Genomic DNA, 20,756 nt, shown 5'->3' with positions numbered 1-20,756 from the left:
ACAACCAGTTTCTTGACTCTGTGCTGTGACACATGTTGGATAAAAACATCAGTGCCCCCTCTGGACCACCCTCAGCAGCAGTGACGCGTGGCTGCAGAGACACAACAAAGCGAAACATCACCCAGCACTTGAGAAATGTTCTCCACGAGGCACCGGCGTGCTCGTGTCGGGGAGATTATCTGGCCCCTGATCCTTTTGGTGTCCATGTGTTTGTCAACCCCTGAGAGAGGGAGGAAATGAGGGCGGTCGGGACACATGCCCATACCCGGAGTGTTTGTTTAATACATCACGAGTCATGAAAGGCTCTCCGATGCATTCAAGGTTATTTGGTTTCCCCCCGTGGTGCTCAACCTCGCCGTACGATGACAGGATTCCACCACAGAGAGGGTGGTCTGCCTTTCCGTTCGGAGCTGGGGGGAGTCTTGAGGGAAAGTAGGACACAGAAGTGCTAATAATAGTGAAATAATGCAGACAGAGACTAATGTTTTCCCGGAAAATGAGGGAATCAGCATCATAATGCGTCGTGATGCCGATTTTTCCCTCAGTTTCCTTAATATTTTGACACATTTTCAGTTTGAGCTGCACGCCTCCGCCCTGCGAGCTGAAGGAAGATTACAAAAAGATGTGAAATCTTGATTCTTGGTCTCCCAGGTTGACTCAAGGAGAAATGCAAATAAATAGAGCTATCTGTGTCTGCATGGTCAGATAAGAGCCGGAGGCTATTCATACCTTGGCAGCTTGACTTTCCTTGGTTCCCCCCCTGAAGATTAATGACCTTGTTGCACCACACCAGTGTCTTACGATATTCCTTCCTGATTTCAAGCGAAACAGAAGATTGTACATTAAAAGCTATTTTTTGAATGGCCTGGGAAATGTGTGCTTTTGCTTGATTTCTGCTCTGGTATCCGTCGGCGCTGTGACTTGTCACATGACCACTCCTGTCTAAAGATCTGCTGTAAATCAGTTTCTACGAGGTGAATTATTAACCGAGCTCTGTCACATTTCCTGTGCTGAGTCAGCGTTCCTACAAATCCCACCAATGCCTTTTCTTTCCCTCCACACACTCCATCATCTGCTCAAGTGGTTGTCTATCACCGCAAAAGTCTTGATTGAAACTCGTAGCTAGATGAAGTATTTTCCTCGTGTGTTTGAAGCAGTTGCCATGCAGATAAGCAGCACTGTGAAAGGGGGGGGGGGGCCCAGCGCTGCCCTGACAAGACTGTTGTGAAAGTGTGGAGACTCTTTGCAAGAATGCAGTGACAGGTCTGGACCTGAACTTCCGCATTGAGCATTCAGAGAGCCAGATGCAATCAACACACCCTGCATGTAGCTGCTTTTTACTGGTGTAGAGCTTCATCAGAGGAGAATATTCGGCCCATGAAGCTGTTATCTTGAAACTATACGGTGAAACAAGGATTAAAAGAATCTGAAAAGGTGAGTCCCTGCTCCGTTAAACCGTACCTTCAGTAAACGGTGAACCTCCTTAGCTGCCTTCCTCACTTTGACTCCCCTGTAGGATGTTGTTTTAAGTTGATGTCAAACACAGAGAATTAGTTTTTCCTGTTACAGTCATAGCAGACACGCAGATATGACAGTTAATGTTTGGCATCCTGTCAGATTTAGTGATTCTAAAGCTTCCTTTTTAAAAAAAAGTTGTCAACCAGGAGCAAAAAAACAGCAGAAAACTGTCATCGCCATCTACGATCGTTTTGTTCTGGTGAGATGAATCTAAATTAGGTTGTTGTACCACAAATAAAAAAGACATTAGGCGTATTTCAAGATGACAAGCAGGGTGTTAGTTCATCTGTGTTCCTGTCTACGGTACAACAGGGTGGACCCAGCTCTAATGTCAGACTGCTCCATGACTCAATAACCACGAGAAAACCGATAGGCCTGGCCTCTTATTTTTAAAGCTTGCAGTGCCGTCAGTTTGTCACCGATGATTGGAACATTTTGTACATTTGGCTTCGGAGAGGAGATTTAATCACAGAGGAACAGACCGAATCACTTACATGGTGCATCACCGAACATGTCCGCTTCAAGGATGGGGTTAAAACCACTTAGTTGACGGGTTTAATCCTGTTTAGAAGCGTCGTCAACAAGAAAACCCACAGGAATATGTTAAAACACACACTGTCAAATTACTCGTAGGGAAAAACGTACATATCCTTGTTACTCAATTACTGCAGGTGTTGTGCTTTTAACATCCGAGTTTGATTCTAAGACAAACCCTCTTCGGCAAACACAGATACGATCTTGTGTATTGTTCAGTGCCAGTTATGATTTGAGGTTTTTTTTTTTATCCCCTCCAGCGTTTTGTTCCTGCTGCCGAGTCCCTGACTTCTCTTCTTCACGGTAGCATTCGACCGGTTCTGTAAACACATCTGAATAAGCCTCGAGTATAGATATTCAGTCTGAGTTTCTATACAATATGGCAAACACTCTTGTGCTTTGTGTTCTTGTCTGGTTTTTGCCTGTCATGAAAAAGGCAGAGACATGTATTTGAGATTATTAAGGAGGGAGGAGGGAAACTGTTTTCTGGAGGAATGCACTTGCAGACACTGTATAGCCAGTATTTAATTTCAGCAAATACCAGAAGTATATGGCCTGCAGTGGTGTGTTTTCACAGTGCATTGTGCGAGTCTGGAGAGCTGCCAGTGTTCATGCCTGAGTGTTTCCAATAATATTTACAAATGCTGACAAATCACATATTTTCAAGGCCAGTTTCTGCAGAGAAAATGGTGCAAAAAGGGCAGCGAGACTCTTCTGAATATGAATCATAGGTTCACAGACTTTAAACCTGTTGCATAGTTATTGCACCTATTGCCAAAAATACCTGTTTCACAAAGTTTGGTCTCTTAGTAGAAGCAATTCCGGTTTAAAAGGAAAGCCGGGGTCCCTTCAGAGAACTGTGTGCATCCACTTATTCATTTCAAATAGCATCAGTCATGCCAGTGTTTCACTTCCAACGAAGAGTTCTCCACAATTCCTGATAAGAATCTTCTGAATGATTTTGCAACAGATCTCTGTCAAAGCCACCATCTTGAGCCAGAGAAGTGTTTTATTCATGTTTTTATGAACTTGGTTGGACATTTGGAGAAGTTCACTTGTCCTCTGTCTCGCTGGGAGTTCCATGAAGAGATGAGATGAGACAGTTTTCGAGATCTGACCAACAATTGGTCTGGTACAACAATTTCCTTTACAGCTCTCTGTGTTAAGAGGTTGTTAACACACTTTAAATAAAAAGGCTTTGGGACATAAATGAATCAGGGAATTTAAATTATGACGTAGTTTTTATAACAGAGCGGTTTTCTAAAAATTTCAGTTCATGTATTTTATTACTCATGCAGGCTTTATACTTGATCATTACTTTTTCTTCAGCCTTCATGCAGACTATCATATCTAAACCACATTTAAACACATACTAATACCAGTAAAACAGTCACGTTAAGTTTGCAGGTGGCTCATGTCATCACTTCCTACATGATTTCAACATTGCGATTGGCAGGAAGTTTACACTTCACCACTTCCTCCTATAGGGCGAACCCAGTTGTGTGAAAGGGTGGAGGCGTACGAGCTAAAGGAGTTGGAGACCCACTCATGAATATGTCACATGGAAATTAAGGCTCGACACCAAGAAGCTCCTACGCGTGACAGAGTTGTGTAATAGAGTTGTCTGTTATCCAAAATCTGCCTGAATTGATCTACAGAGTCAGAAAGTGGGAGTTTCTCAACCAAACATGCAGACGCCATCTGTTCGCTGGAACAATATTGATCCATTTCACATTCAAATGGGAAACATCATGTCACAACAGCGTATGAGCTGTGGCCTGGAACAGCATCAGTCACACTCGTCTCCTCTCCACACTGCGACTAAAAGACTTTTGCCTCGGGAGTCTTTTGATTAAATTCTTCTCAAACGTTTTTCTCTCCTCTGCTGCTGGATCTCACAGTTTACTACACATGATTCCACACCGTGATGAGCGCAGGCAGCCAGTTGCACTTTGATAAAGACCACATTTGCATATCTAATGTACCACAGCAGTGAAGTGTGAAGAGTTATCCAAGCATTACAAAAAAATATATTTCCAACACAACTCTGTTCAATGTCATATAGCATATCAACACGTGGACGTTTAATCAGTGCCCTACAACCCAACCCTTTTACAGAATATGAATTAAGTCATTTGTATTGTACTGCATTGAATTACCTCGTTGTTGAGAGGTACTATACAAAAAAACTATTTTCTTCTGTAGTTCCAAAGTTTTCATTCTTGACAACTAAGTTATTTCTGTTAGCAATTAAGTCCACATGTTCTTACAGCTCCAGATTAGCCATGCTAACTCATAGCTTGCTAATAAACTGACTTAAAAGTTGTTTATCTGATATTTTGTTGTCTCCATCTTTGTTTTTCATCGTGTGTAGCTCGTATAAAAAGGTGATGATAGGTGTCAGCATCCTAACATTCGGCAAAAAACCCAAAGTGGTCAACTTTTAGCCCAAAGTTTTCCAGTGAAGTTCATTAACAGCCACAGAAGTACAAGGTGGATCTTTAATGTTTATCAAGCAGTTGTCTTACAGCCACTGATCAGAAAGGTTCAGTGGTCATCAGGCTCAGAATTCACTGATTCCGTACTTTCTGTCCAGAGAAGTGCGTTTACTCACCATCACAGTCCTACAGTAGGATGATGATGAATGAGGAGCTTGCACAGTTGCACCCAATCTTTCCCGTGAGTGACTGAACTCCCGCTCACACCTTCCCTGAAGTCCTGCTCCTGACTACTACTGCTTATGTTCCACTGTAAGAAAACAGGGACTCTGTTTTGACTGCATATTCTAGGCCATCATAACATTTGCTTTGACAAATGAGGCTTCGAATGATACATGAGAGACAGATAACACACATAATCTAAGATGGAAACCCTGAGCGAATCTGCAGAAGTTGTTTTCAGGGAAAACACGGCTACTGTAGTTGTCCTTCAGGGTGTTGTGCCACCGAACTGAAATAATGAACCCTGAAGATTCTGATATTACCCTCATAGGTCTGGTTTAAACCTCCAGCGTGTTTCAGGGAACGTTCCTATGATCTTAGTTTGCAGAGATGTTTAATTTAAGCGTTGTAGCTTTAAACTTTTGAAATGAATTTGTTTGTCATCATAGGACTGAATGTGTGGCTCATAATAACCGGTGACTTGCAGCATTCAGAAGAGGGAAGGTTAGAAGATGTCAAAGTTCAATTAGTACGATGGTTTGATGAAGACAACTACCAACAAAATAAGAAATGTATCGTCTGAAAGGCAGAGATCTATAAATAACACGGTACATTTTTATTCCTGACGCTGTGAGAAAATGAAATAATATTCCAAACTCCAGTTCAGCAAACAAGATGTGACAAGTTCCAGCCAAACAGAAAAAAAAGAGACGCCTGCAAGTTATGCATTCAAAGTTTGCTCAGTTGGATCTTGGCGGGAGATGTTTCAGGAAAGCGGAGCTTCGGGGCACGGACGACAACCGCACACATTTCAAAGTAAAGCAGCAGTACTGTGTTTCTACCACAGGCCGTCAGCAGCACTTTTAACATGCAAATGGTTTCACCTCTTCATTCCATACATTCCTCGACCATCATTTGTCACGACAACCACGTCCAATCAATTCAGCCCATTGATACACGTTGTGCTCTCATAGCTGCATTGGACAGAGTTTAGAGTCTGAGCCTTTTCTGCGTGTGACATTTCTGTTGTTGCTTTAACCAGATGGACGACATCGACGCCATGTTCAGCGACCTGCTGGGGGAGATGGACCTCCTCACTCAGGTAATCTCAACTTCTCATGACAACTGTATGATTTTAGTAACTAACACTCAGTAATTTGTATTTCTCATGACTTACTGTAATGTAAGTTGTTTATTAGAAAATTAAATAATATAAAAATACAACTCATTAACTGAAAGTAAATATTATAGAACGGAAGGTTTAATTTTGGACAGATCATACATTCACTTCCTTAGTATCACTTCCTGTCAGAAATATGTTATTCAAATAATTCTGTTCAATTTGAAGAAAGGATTACTTCATTTCTTCCGCAAAGTGCAACAACGATTTCCCCCTTTTTTGCTAAGAGCATCAGATGCTCTTTGTTTTAACAACTAAAACACCATTAGTGCTTGAAAGGGATTATATAGGCCACATCTTAAATGCTGCACATTTTCTCCGGGCTTCCCAGAGTTAATTCCACTACCTTAAATAGACTTTTCTCCCTCAAAGAATAATGACAACCCCACTAAAACCCACCATCGATCACCGAGACACTCTAGACTGGCAAGCACAACAGACACAGCGGGGGGGAACTCTTTGTGGTCATCTAACAACCATAAATTACATTTCCTTTTAGAGGGGAGGTCAAATGGCAAACGCATGAGCCAGCTCGAGATTACACAGTTTCTTCTTAGTGAAAAGCTCTGCTGATCACTTTGATGTTGTTTTCCAGGCCACCAGTCCTTTTAAAACCACTTCCCCTTGTATGAGGGGCAGTTAATATCACACACAGAAGCCCTGTTAGGTGTCGTACCTGAAAACAGATGGAACATGAAAACGTGTAAACGTTGTATTTCTTTGCATAATATTTGGGGACTGTTTATGTTTCCGTGCACTCAGAATGTGTTGTGCATTAACTCCCTGAGCCTCTCGGGGTCCTGTACATATTGTACAGATATTATATTCTTATAAACACACGGCCTTGTTCATTGTTTCCCCACAGAGCCTGGAACAGGAGACAGGACCTCCAGAACCTCTCCCCTACGCTAACCAGGAAGTCAACTACTCTATCGGCTTCGCCGACCTGAACGGTGACTAAACACTTTGTCCGCCATGAGTGAAGAAACACCACAAAGAGCAGGGGGTTGAACTTCTGCACCATGTTTGCTATAACACACACTCATTGGGCAAGGATATATCGCAAGTTTAATATTATCAAGCAAATTATCTGTTTTAGCAAGTTTAAAAATTAAGGTCACTGTGTCTGCCTCTGGCTCAGGGGCTGTAACATAAGCCATAATAATTTTAAAGCAAAGTCACGAAATGTCATTTGAAAGTTTTCTTCCCCTGTTTTTTTTTTGTTTTTTTGGAAGGCACGTCATTAATCATCAGTTTTATAGGTTTTGCAGTTCTTGATAACAAATGCCTGTATAAGGACCTATATCCCACCAGCTAGCATCTGGAGCCAAAAGCTAATGTCAGCAATTAGCATGACAACATCTTCACAATGCTAATATCCTTTTGTTTACGCTGAGTTCATGTCCTTTGAGAGGGAAGGCAATGATGTGAAAGAGACTCACAACTTGTTTCACGTCATCAGACATGAAGATGGCAGTTAGCAAACACAAAAGCACAATGAAGGAAAACCCATGTTATTGCATTACTTCATAAAAACAAAGAAAAAGGAAGTTGTAAGTGAAAAAGACAACGTGTTTGCAAGACAACCCAAAGTTATTTCAGAATAGGAACTTACTGTATGTTGGACATGACTGTTACTGTAACAGTAAAAGTATTTTTGTGTTGTCTAAAATACCCACTTGAGTTATTTCCTAATACACTGATTCTGCTCCTAACACCAGAGTCCCTCCATGAACTGGAGGATACTGATTTGGATGCGCTGATGGCTGATTTGGTCGCTGACCTAAATGCGACCGAAGTGAAACTCGCAGCAGAGATAGAAGGTCTGAAGGTGCCGTCGCCGCCTCCACCGGATCTGCCACCATCACTCAAAGGCCTGAGCCCCCATGCATCACCAGCTTCACCAGCATCTCGAGCGAGCAGCACAAGCAGCAACACCTCGGCCACCTCCCCTTTGCCACCTCCGCCCCCTCAGGGCGCAAAGCCTACAAAGGTGGGTGTGACAGTGTTTTCACAGTAACAGTTACATCCCTGCAAATAGATGTTAATCTCCATACAGCCTGTAGCTGGTCCAACATTCAAGAAGTGAGAGTTTTATGAAGGTTTTTCATAATAATAGAAAGTATTTTAATAAAACTTTAACAGCTTGAAGGAAAAAGGCCTCGAGGACGGACAGCAAAGTAAAAGGAACATTTCCGTGCATTGCTGTACTGCTTATATGGGGGTTGGGAGAGGCAATAGTCAGTCTCTGTTTTATTATGTCTTGGTTTACCGATGACAAAGTGCTTTCCAAGGCATTCGTGACAAGACAGTATTAAAAAACGACACCAGTTCCCAGCATATATATTTCTGGTCCTTTTCATCTTGGTGCAACTGCTAAGAGTGGTATTGCTCTTATAGCAGTTGGGCGGTGAGCTCATGACAAAGTTGTTCCTGGGCTGAGGCATCTGTTACAGTTAGCATCTGAGGTGAAACAGTCTGGAACAGATCAAACACGTGCAGCCATGAGGCAGGAAAGGGAAACAGGATCAATACCTCAGGTTGGAATAGGGGAGGTAAGATGTGGCCGTGTTCAGGGGGGTGGAACCAGACAGGAGCTTATTGCTTTAGCAGAGATTTGTTACCTCATCCTCCTGAGGTAGAAGCAGCAGCTGTGCTGAGGCAGTGAATGAAAGTTGTTGGGTCGAGGAGTAGAACTTCATTAAAACTGCCGCTGTGGGCAGGATTTTAATCACACCTGACTCTGAAATTTTTTTTGCATCCCTGCTAATCCAGTCATTGTAAATTTACAAATTAAATTCTTGAATGAAGATAATGAGAATGGGAAGCATCTCCTGAGCAGCACTGAGATGCTACAGCCATAGAAACAGAGACACCGGATTCTGCTCCTCGTTTATCTGACGCACTTTTTATGAATTCAAAGCAGTACCTCAAACTACTGAGAGCTAGATGAGAGGATTGATACCTCTGTGCAATAGATGTAAAGGTATAAGCAAGCAGAAGAAATGGCAAAAGACAATCTGTTCTTCACTGTAACTCATCTGTCTCATTAACATGTCGTTGTTTGTCTTATTCAGGAGGAAATCGAGGCGCAGATGAAAGCAGACAAAATCAAACTCGCTCTGGAGAAGCTCAAGGAGGCCAAAGTGAAAAAGGTAAGACGACTAAACTCTGAAGTGCACTTCTGACCTCGCGTCCGCTGCCATAAACCATACTTATGACATTTTGAGTTACGGCTACAAGGACTTCACTGTAAAAGACGTAATGTTCAAACACAGCTCGGCTCTTTGTGCCTTCGAAACAGCCATCGATCAGTAAGGGACGGCTTCGCTCAAGGAGCCAATGTTACGCTGAGCAGCACAGTTTCCTCTGTGGGTGATATGTGGTCACTCACATTTGTAAAGCAGCACTCAAAAAGGTGCAGACATGTTTTAAATGCAACGCTTCACCTCAGGGTCTGTAGTTCAACACAAAACCCAACAAGCCTCAGACTGCAGGCCATCATGGGTGTTATGATGGATAATGTGTCATGTTTTATACTTCCTCTCGTGGTGCAGGTGGAACAAACTTCGTGGTTTTCTTGATAAGATATTAATGATCTAAAATCTAAACTGAAACAGCGAAAAAACGGTAACTTTCACAGGAACATCTGTCCCAGCTGTTGGACACAGAAGAGCAAGGTGCACTCTCTGTGGTTTGGGCAGAATGTGATTTTCGGGTTTCATAGAAACCACTGGTTGCCTTGCATGAGGAAGTACAGTAAGAGGAAGAATAATTTGCCCGTCCAGTGACATCTCATTCAACCAAACGCCGAAACCATATTGTGTTGAAGGTGAGGTCCAGACGGAGGAACATGTGGGCTAACTCTCTAAACCCTCCTGCGATAACATCTCTGTAACCCACATTTTTTTGGCACAACGCGAGCGACTGGCTGACCTTGGTTCTGTGAAACTGCTAAGCCTTCCAAAGCTGGATTTGTCTCCAGATGAGAGGAAGTGTGAAGCCATATGAGCCCGGGAGGAAAGCGCTGGTCTGCTCCAGAGCTAAATTCGTTTCAGCTTGGGAGGACGAAAAAATGCCACTGAGACAGAAGTGGCAGTGCACGGCCTCCTCTAGCAGAACTAACATTAACAGGCAGAAACAGCTATTTAGCGTTTGTATCCTGTAATTTAAATGGAAAATAAACAAGTTGCATGTGTGTGGATTGGATGCGTCACTGCTTAGAGAGACCTGCTGCTGCTGCTGCTGCTGCTGCCCACAAAACCTTTAACTGCAATCGCTCACACAGACACTCAAAACCTCTTGTTGTAACTGGAACTCTTATTTCTTACCGGTTATACTTTCTTATTTAATTATCACCGACACAGCAGGACAGCTCTGACACTCACCCAATAATCAACAGCACATGTTCAACCCCATCCGTTACATTCACAGTTGTCCCCTGTAAACAAGGGCAAGAAAGGGCAATTTAGGATTAGTAAGAAAATACATGATTGTTATATTGATTGATATATGTGAATAAATAACAATTACATTAGCGATTTCACCTGTTTCAATATGAACATTTGTCGTATTGTTTTGTTAGTTGGAGAAAATACAGCAAAGTAATGCATCATTTAAAAATGTAATTCAATTGTTTTCCGGACAGTTGGTCGTGAAGGTGCTGATGAACGACGGAAGCGCCAAGACCCTGATGGTGGATGAGCGGCAGAACGTCAGGGAGGTTCTGGACAACATGTTTGAGAAGACTCACTGCGACTGTAACGTGGACTGGAGCTTGTGCGAGACAAACCCCGAACTGCAGCTCGGTGAGTTCCTGCAGTAGATGTATAGTGATTGTGTGCCGTGGTACGACTGGGTTTTTTAACCTGGGAGGCAACAATAGCACGAGGAGGCTTTATGACCAATGATAAATCTACGTGCTGCCACCGGCTGATGTAGCACCAGAGTCATTCTGTGGTTAAATATTGTCAGGTGAAGATAGAAAGAGGAACCGAGCGTGATGAAATCCCACGACTAGTTTGGAATAAATCTGCTCAGAGCTACAGACGTTATTTTTACTGGCAGAGAGATGTCTTACGACTGGGGACACTGCTTTGATGGGAAGTGATTTCTGGGTAATGTAGTGCAGGAGCGCCGCGGCAATGAGCTCGAACTGAGCAGCAAATATATCAACAAAACAAGAAAAACACAGCAGCGGTAGATTACAGCTTTAACAACATAAGCCCTCGGTGTGTTTTTATCTAAACTGTCAGCTACACACACAGACACACACAGACACACACACACACACAGACTGAATGTACAGGCTGGGATTTTTCATCCTGGTCCAGATGATGGACTGTGTTTTTATTGGCATGACGGCCACACTGCAGCGAGCTCACAATGAAACACTGATCTTACTCCCATTCATCTCTCTCTCCCTCTCTCTCTCTCTCTCCCTCCCTCCTCCTCCTCTCTTTCCTGCAGTCTCTCTCTCCCTCCCTCGCTCACACACATGCGTACAGTGCAGACAGGTGGGTTTAATTTGTTGCGTCGGACACTGTCAGTCTTCCTCCCTGTCATGTGGAAATAGGAGCCTCATGATCTCAATCCTCCGTCTGAGCGCTCTGTACTATATTTACTTCAGCTGCCGGACTCAGATCCTGCAGCCGTTCATTACCATCTGTTTTCTCTGTTTTCTAACAACTTCATCAGATTGTTACTGAGCTGAATTCACTTCTTTTTTTAAAGAAACAGTCTTATATGTCACGGACAAGGAGTCATTGTGCTCCATGGTGAAAGGGTTTTAATGAAACACTGGTGGTAAAATCATTAACCTCTGCGAGCAACAGAACCTAAGCCAATGTTGTTTTGCTTAGAAATTATATTCAAGTAATTTTATATGCGGCTAGTTAAACTGTGACGCACTAAATTAGAGGATAAGCCAAGAAATACTGTGCTTTTTCCCTCATTTAAACTAAATCTGTCGCAAGACAAAAACCAAGGAATGTGTTGATTCATTTAGCAAAACTTCACTAATCTGTCTGTGGAGTGAAGATCTCCCAAAACTCAAAAGAAAGTAGAAATACCTTTAAAGTTATGTGCAGTTATGTGATATAAGTTTCAGTTTTTCAGTAGCGGATCAATACATTGACGGTTTTGGTTATTTTGTGGCATTTATAGACAATAAAAAATTTATAGAATATGTGTTTGCTTAAATATCTTGTCACAGAAAACATTTACAGAGGCCTTTTTTGAAATTGTAGCATCACAAAGGAAATGGATTGCTCCTATGCAAATATTAGAAGTATTGGTGGAAGTATTTAAATCACACAAACAAAAACCTTTTGTTTACAGTGTCCAGGTTTTTTTCCACATTGTGACATCAAGGCGTAGAAACACACCGAAGTCTGAACACCGACTTTACAATTTGGGAAATGAGACCTTCCAACGAGCGTGTGAATGAACAATAAAATACTGTACGAGTCCAACCAATGTTCTGGGTAGACCTCAATGCTGCCTGTGCAAAAACAATTGAGGAAATGTGTGTTTCCCTTGAGTCAACAGTTTATTTTTAACCGAATTATATCTGTCTGAGACACAGATATAACTTTAAATCCTTCCGTGTGCGTAACTTGACTCATGGGCATCACGGTCCGGGTCTTGTGTCATCTCTGACTAACTGGACAGCTTCACATTGGAAACTGTTCCATTCATCGTTCAACGTGTGTGACCCCCCCCCCCCCCCCTGCGAGTGGTCTGGGCACTATACCATCTCAAGTTTAATCGTTTTAATCAATAAAAAAGGCCAGGCGTCTCGGAGCGTAGTAAACACCCACAGCCCTCAACAGCATCGCCATCATCAAACAAGTCTCTACTCGGCCACGTGCTCGTCATCCACTCCACCACCGCGACACACGATGTGGTTAATGCACTTCAAAGGGAGTTTTACCCCTAATAACTCACTCCAGCAGAACAGTCACACCATCCATTTCAGGATTGCAATAGTCAAACTATAGACTGGAACACTGGCAGCAATCTAGTTAATGCCTAGCTCTGCCTCGGCTGCAAACCTGTAATTGGGGAGCGTGGCTAAACTACAGTCAAATGGCCAGTACACGATTAAGATCTATGGCACCGGGTGTGTGGGTGGGCAGAGGAGGAGGAAGAGGAGGAGGAGATAGTGAGGAGGAAAGTGCTTTTAATGTGTTGTCGAGCTTTATTGCCATTTAAAGTTCCTCCAGCGAATGGGGAGGGTTGTATTTTATCGATCCCTTGATTCGGCCCATTTGAGATGGACAATTACGCAGCTGTGACTTGGAACCAGGCTCAGCTGAGTTAAAGATTTTGTGGCAGAGTGAACTACAGTCCACACGTTGAGGCATTTGTTCTGGCGTGTTTTACAGTGCAAAGCTAAAACAGAGGGGACACACGGAGAATTTAAAGTGCGATTAGAGAGTCGTCGATTCTGGTTTCAACAATGTTGACTCATTCCGAGACAAACTGGGGGGTTTTGACTTTTGCAGTGTTTGACTGTGCTGAGAAATTATTTTTAGTTAAGCAAATACACGCATTCATTTTAATGTAGAGAACGTATGCAAAGCAAAATTTAGATGTACTTAATTTGTGTATTTCCACTGTAAGGTCCTCGCCATGACAATGACACCATTGGTCTTTTGTTTTTAAGGTGTCTGAAATAACCTTTGTTGTCATCACTCAAACAAGTGATCTTTCATGGTCATGCGAATAAGGACTTGTCATTTCTCAGGAGCAAAAAGCAGAACAGTAGCATGGCTGCAGTTCCCTAACCGCAACCAAATGGTTTTATTTTCCTATCGGGCACAACCTGCTTCCAAAGACAAAATCCGTTGGTCTTGGACATTTTTTGGCATCGACCAAAGACCTTTTATGTCCTGTAGTGATGATGTGACTTGTTGACAGTGTTGGGAAACTGAATATCACTTTGCAGATAGAAATCTAACACAAAACTTAGACTACATTCATAACAAACGACGTAAACACCTAAAAATACATAAAAATACTAATATATACACGACTACTCCCAACAGGGAAACACTGCAAACATTTCTATTGGGTCATTTCTTTCTGTCAACTAATACTTGTGCAATTAGAGAAATTTAAAATATGCAATATTGTCATATACTTTTTATACAATATGGCTTCAGGGCAATGATATGATTACTTTTATTATGACTTTACTGACGTTTAGTTTGATTTCTGTTTGCAGAACGGACATTTGAAGACCATGAGAACCTGGTGGAGCCGCTCTTAGCGTGGACGAGGGACACCGAGAACAAAGTCCTCTTTAAAGAGCGTGGGGAAAAACACGAGGTTTTCAAAAACCCACAGGTTCGTCCCCTTATTGTACATCATCAACACTTTGAGGTCATTACATATTGTAGCTTGCATACCGAGTGATTGGAGGTGACGTGCGTGTCATATCTCTAAACTCCAGCCCTGGCCAGTTCATTATTCTTGGCCTTGATTCGTGCAGATCTCTCTCCACGTTGATTCAGCTCAGTGCCGTCTGCTGAATTGTTGTCAATTACGAGATGTGTTTGCTCCGCGCAGGATGACCTCTTCCATTCACGTCCTCGCTGTAATATATCAGACGAAACAGCTTCTGGGAAAAGACGGAGAGATCCCGTCATGTTTGTTGATGTAACGGATCCATTTATAATCCCAGGGTATGTAATGGACTCTGTCTGTTGGCAGAGACAAATAACCGGTTCGGAAACCTGGTGAGACATTCTCATTTTATAAAACACTCCGTCATGTCTTCCACGTCCTCCAACAGGAGACAGATCTGTTTTATACAGAATGTCCCTATCAATTTAAAGCTGCAACTTTGGACAGGAGCTGCCAGAATGTTCCCCCTGAGGCGATGGAAAGATTTAGACCCAAACTGATATGAAGTCAAATGAGCACAGTAACACAGGGACAGAGAGTCGGAGTTTGGGAGGTATTTGAAAGCACTGAGTTTCAAATATGTGCTTTTCTCACCAGCTACAACAACTTCTGAGGTGCTTGTTATGGCTCTATGTGTCCCTGTCTCTGTCCCTGTATGTGTCCCTGTCTCTGTCCCTGTCTTTATCTCCTCTCACCCCTCGCTCCTCCCTCATTCAACCAATCAGTCATCATGAGGTTCACCTGACCAGGGAACCGAGGTGCTTTTAAAAGCTGCTGTCTCAGGATCAGAACGAGGCTTCTTCCAGAGTGGGGACACTGGTTTAACTGTGTCACAGCCGGAGAGTTTATCATTGTTTTAATTTGTCTGTTAATGTTTATAAATCAAATGGTTTGTGTTGTTGAATTGTGTCAGTGGTGGTCAGTGATTTTACATGTTAGACACAAAGGGCTCAATCCTGGGGCCAAACAGTGATTCACAAAAATATTGCATTTCTTGCATGTTTGAGGGAATACGGACATTTTAATGAGCAAAACCAAGAGTCTGCACTTAGGCACAGCAGCAGTTTAAGCTAAATGCTAATGTGAACATGTTAATGTAATTACATTTTGGCATCTTGAGCTAAATGCCAAAGTGAACATGCCACATTAATTTGGCATTTAGCATCTTGAGCTAGCAAGCGTGCTGCTGCAATTATGTTTATCTCTTTTAGCTAAATGCTCAAGTGAACCTGCTACTGTAGTTTAGCATTTAGCTCTTTGAGTGACCTCACCATAACAGTTTCAAAATGTCAATGCAAAACACCCTGATATTAAGCAGGTGTAATGTTTACACCATGGACGCCATCTTAGTTAGTGTTTGAATGCTAACATTTGCTACTTAGCACTAAACACTGTGAAGCTGAGGTTGACGGTAAACTGTTAATCATCAGGAGGATTGGAACGTGTGCAACAACGTTTGTAGTAAATAGTTAAAGTTTCCCTCAAAAATATATATTCCAGTTTCTGATGCTAACATGCTAAAAACTGCTAATAGCCGTCACTCGTACTCATTAATGCACTTCATGTTTTATTCCTGCAGAACTTTTATCTTTGGAAAAAGGACAAGAAAGCTCTCAAAGAAATAAAGGACAAAGACAAGGAGATATTAATAGAGGTAAATAAACAAGCACACAAACTCACAGGGGTATAAAGTTTCCCCAGGGGGCGCTCATCTTCTCCTCCTCTTTCATCCCCTCTTCACGTCCGCAGGAGAACTTCTGCGGGTCGTCCATCATCGTGCCCGACCTGGAGGGGGTGCTGCACCTCAGAGAAGATGGAAAGAAGTCCTGGAAGCCGCGGCTCTTCCAGCTGAGGGCCTCTGGGATTTATTATGTGCCCAAAGGGAAGACCAAGGTCAGGGGTCAAAGGAGCAAACACCACATGCACAGAGCCGGGTCGCTGATCTGGGACACATTCATTCAAGCTGGAGATAAAATCCTGCTCATATGGATATTTTTTTTGCAATTTCCAATGAGATTCTTATGAAATGTAAGAGCAGTTTCTTCTTTCCTCTCCGGGACTACCAAGATGTAGTGTGTTGTATTTCTGCTTTATCAAACCCCGCTTCATGCACGGCTGAATATCACTACATCTTGTACTCCCTGCTGGATCGTACATTCACTCACTGTATATCTCACATGTCTCAGCAGCAACTACTCCCGTACACACCTTCACACAGTGTCTCACTACTGCATCTGTGGTGCAGATTCAATTCGGTCGACACAAAAACCCAAAGATGCCGCAGATCACAGATGTAATTTCATCCTCTGTTTGTTTCTTTTTCAGTCGTCCCGTGACCTCGTTTGCTTTCAACAGTTCGACAACGTAAACGTCTACTACGGCAAAGACTTTAAGAACAAATACAAGGCCCCCACTGACTTCTGCTTTGTTCTGAAGGTAAGCTTCAAATATCCTTCATCAATCAATCAATCCACACCACACACACCAGGGCTATTTTACCCTGTATAAGATGTTGATGCTTGCTTTACTGGAAATGTGAAAAGCAATAAATAGTTTAGTTTGGAGAAGTGAAAGGAGCTTCAGCCAGTTCAGTAAAGAAAAGGTGAACTAGATGAGATTTTATGTGAAAGAAATGACTGTAAAAGCACTTTGCGTTTTAATTAAAAGTACTTCAAAACGGAGAATATTAACATCGACGGGACGTACAGTGCTCATTTAAGAGTGAGAAGTGCTGATGTGGAAATAAGGGAAAGAATTAGACGGTTTGGTGGGTCAGTTTTTAAAGGGATGTGAAAGTCTGCGCTCTTTCCTTTCCCCCTATCTCATCTGTGAAACACCAGAATCAGCAGATACCGTTAGACTAGATGGTGAGGATCAAAGCGAAAAGAGCTTAGAGAGGCAAAGAAAGTGAATTACCCAGCGGTGAGAGACACAGCCCTCAAGGTGCGGTTTGTCCAAGGGCAAAGGGGAAAATGGACTGTCAGGGTGGACATGTTGGAAGACGAGGTCTCACATCTCGTCCTCACAGTTCAGGCTTCGTACAGAACAAACTGCAGATTGTAACAATATGATACGATGATAGCTGCTGTTAAATGAGGGCGTTCACGAGCGGCCGAAACCCGCTGCAACTCAAGGGACAATTTAGCTTCATCATTTAACAGTTATTCTGAGATGCGTTGTTGGAGGTGATCCTGGAAACCATCCTCATTATCCCCAACTGATATCATGACAATATGTGGAAATTCAACTTTCTCATAAGGGGAAAACAATCGACTCTCAGCCCCTTTTTTAAAGTCCACAATGTACAAGGAATACTTTTGTAATCACTACGACTGGTTTTCTTGGATAAAACCAACAAAGGACGACGTGAGCAGAAAACTCAAACCTCACTGCTCCTTATGCAAACAAGATAAAAGTGCACATGAAGATATGACTGTCTGAAATGTAGTTCTCTGCCTCTCCCTCTCTGTTTGTCTTCACTAATACCGACTGGATTATTGCAAATAACAGGAAATTAAAATATGAAATCTTTTTAGCAATCTGATTCTAGACTCACTCTGCCCCCTTGTGGCACCTTGTGATATCCTTAAACCCGTCGAGGAATAATAGAATAATTAAAAAACACTAGATCCTTTTATTCCCGAGTTGGTTTAAGGCTTCAGGCAGAGTCAATAGATTTTGTGTCCCTCTAATCTAATTGAACACAATACAACACATTGCAGTTTTAATACTGTATAATGGTGCCGTGATACTTTTTGTCCCCCCAGAAGCTACTGTTGGTATATTTTCATCTGTTGTGGCCCAAAAAACTGTTAAATGCACATTTAATATGATCTACACTAAAATACAGGGGTTTGGTTTTTCATGCTTTGATGATAAAAGGGATGTAAATGTAAAATGGCTTTTTTTGATTTAATACTTCTGCAGGGGTCTGTGGAAAGTATGTAAACAAAAACGTACAATTTAAAAAATGTAAAAACAGGTAAAAGTAATCCTTACTCTGTAATTCTTAATAAAACTAGTAAATTAAATACACGTAATGTATCCTAGACTTAACCCTGCTGTGGCTGCAAGTAGTAATCATTTTCAGGATTAATCGTTTCGTCCATAAAGTGTCAGTAAATAGAGATAATTCACCGCCTGACAGACTGTCACATATCCCTACAGGCCACGGTGACATCTTTAAATTGCTTTTCTTGTCCTGATAACAGTGAAAAACCCAAATATATTCAGTTTACTATCATCAGACTGACAAACGGCAGCAAACAGCTGCAGTCAGACACATAAATATCAAAATGCTGCTGTTTTTAAAATGGTAAAACAAAAACAAACATGGTTCTTTCCCATGATTTGTCTGTGTAGCATCCTCAGATCCAGAAGGACTCTCAGTACATCAAGTATCTGTGCTGTGACGACGCCTGGAGCATGAACCTGTGGGTGACCGGAATACGGATCGCAAAGGTAAATTTGAACAACCCTGCTTTTTAATAACAAGAAACAAACTCGAGCAGAAGACACAAGGTCACGATCTGTGCTGTGTTCCCCACACTTCCAGTACGGCAAGTCTCTGTATGAAAACTATAAAGCAGCCGAGAAGAAGGCAGTCGTCAACTCTGCGTGGATGAACCGCAGCACCCCGTCCAGCTCCAATCCCTCCACGCCCTCGCCCACCATCAAAGGTAGAACGAGCTCTCTCTGCTGTGTTTCAGTGACATGACACGACCCAGATGTGTCGGTAGAACAAACGTTTTCCTTGTGCAGTACGTTCACTCGTGTGATTTCTCTCCTTCCAGCCAAGTCACAGAGTCACGCAAACGGTCATGCTCCCAAACCCCAGCCAGGACCTGCATCTGAGGTGAACTACTCCTCCTTACCTACATACCTCCTGTATGTTTGTTAGTTAGTCAGCAGGATCACGTACAAACGACTTAACGGATTTCCCTGAAACTTGGTGGAAGGATGTGGCAAGAAAGAAAGCTCTAGATTTTGGCGTTTTTGTTTGGCTAATTTTATTGTTTCAGTCATTTTTCATATTATTTATATATATTCTAATGTGATATAATATTTTCTGGTATCAGCTTTGAAAATGTATTTGCTGATTTTCTGTGACCTTGTCAATTTAACCTATAAACGTTTAATTGAAAAATAATCTTACATTTGTCCGTCTCCTGTACACGAAGCGTTACTGGTCTATTTTCTGTCTCCTCAGAACTTTGGAAGCATCCCACCTCCACCTCCTCCTCCTCCTCCTCCATCATCCGGTGGGTTTCTCCCTCCCCCACCTCCGGACTCATCATTCCCTCCTCCACCACCTCCTTTAGCTGCCAAGAGTTCCTCGAGACCCAGCCTCCCCCAGCGAAACCTGCCAACCAACTTCCCTCCACCTCCACCTGCAATGGACCTCCCTCCTCCACCCCAGCCTCCGCCTTTCCATGACTCCTCTGAGGCACCACCAGACTTCCTCCCACCTCCTCCTCTGCCAGTGAAATCCCTCCCATCCCCTCCTCCATCCTTTCGTTCAATGCCACCTCCTCCTCCTCTGTCAGCGAAATCCCTCCCATCCCCATCTCCATCCTTTCGTTCAATGCCACCTCCTCCTCCTCTGTCAGCGAAATCCCTCCCATCCCCATCTCCTTGTTTCAGGGGCATGGACCAGTCTCTGCCTCCTCCACCACCCGACCCAGGCTTTTTACCACCTCCTCCACCTCAGCCCGTGTTCACAGGGGCTGGGTCTCCTCCTCCACCTCCACCTCCACCACCTCCTCCACCCTCTGCTCCTACCCCCGCCCTGAGAGCAGCAGCGCTGCCTTCTGGATTGGCGAAGAAGATGCCTCCTCCTCCGCCAAAGAGGACTACACCGTCGCTAGGAGGAGGAGGAGGAGGAGGAGAAGGGAACTTAATGTCAGAACTGATGTTAGCCATGCAGAAGAAACGCGGCGATCATTAGTCTGAGCAGGTAATTTGTGGAGAATAGGAACGAACTCTGCCAAACAAAGAGTAATTTCAAACTTAATCCACAGCCGTACTTCTGTCACATCTGGAGATCAATACTACAAATGGATTGATCCATTTATCCAGAGCATTGAGGTGATTCATCTATAGCTCAGCCTTGTACTTGTTTTAAAACTGGGTCACTTAGAAACCAGTGACTGCTGTAAGAAAACATTTTATCCTGTCGTCATAGTTCAAAGAGATGTTTTTTTTTTATAGAATTGTATATATTGTCATGTTTACCTGGGAGAATCCAGAGTGTTGTTGTTTTTCAAATGACATCTAAATAAAACCTCCTGAATAAATATCTTTTGATTCCTGGTGGCATAAGAACAAGACAAACTGAACATTTTGACTGGACTGAATCATTGTCCAGTCGGACAATGATGCGAGTTGAGTGAATTATACATAAAAGATGATGATAAAACAAATGTTGAAAGTCTACATAATCCAGCTACGGC

General features: G+C 42.7%; 1 protein-coding gene across 1 annotated transcript; it reads left to right on the top strand.

Annotated features, from left to right (window-relative positions):
- Positions 1–1,142: 1,142 nt before the first annotated feature.
- Positions 1,143–20,602, top strand: apbb1ip (amyloid beta (A4) precursor protein-binding, family B, member 1 interacting protein). The gene is made up of 14 exons (XM_034572970.1): positions 1,143–1,434; positions 5,755–5,814; positions 6,758–6,845; positions 7,614–7,885; positions 8,970–9,047; positions 10,541–10,700; positions 14,123–14,244; positions 15,884–15,958; positions 16,054–16,197; positions 16,630–16,740; positions 18,667–18,765; positions 18,860–18,983; positions 19,098–19,159; positions 19,514–20,602. The coding sequence occupies exons 2-14, from the start codon at positions 5,755–5,757 to the stop codon at positions 20,249–20,251; spliced, it is 2,133 nt and encodes a 710-aa protein (XP_034428861.1). The 5' UTR covers positions 1,143–1,434; the 3' UTR covers positions 20,252–20,602.
- The last annotated feature ends 154 nt before the right edge of the window (positions 20,603–20,756 follow it).

Source organism: Hippoglossus hippoglossus, chromosome 20 (assembly GCF_009819705.1).
Source record: "Hippoglossus hippoglossus isolate fHipHip1 chromosome 20, fHipHip1.pri, whole genome shotgun sequence".
NCBI classification, from domain to species: Eukaryota; Metazoa; Chordata; class Actinopteri; order Pleuronectiformes; family Pleuronectidae; genus Hippoglossus; species Hippoglossus hippoglossus.
This window is presented reverse-complemented; position numbering and strand designations above follow the sequence as displayed.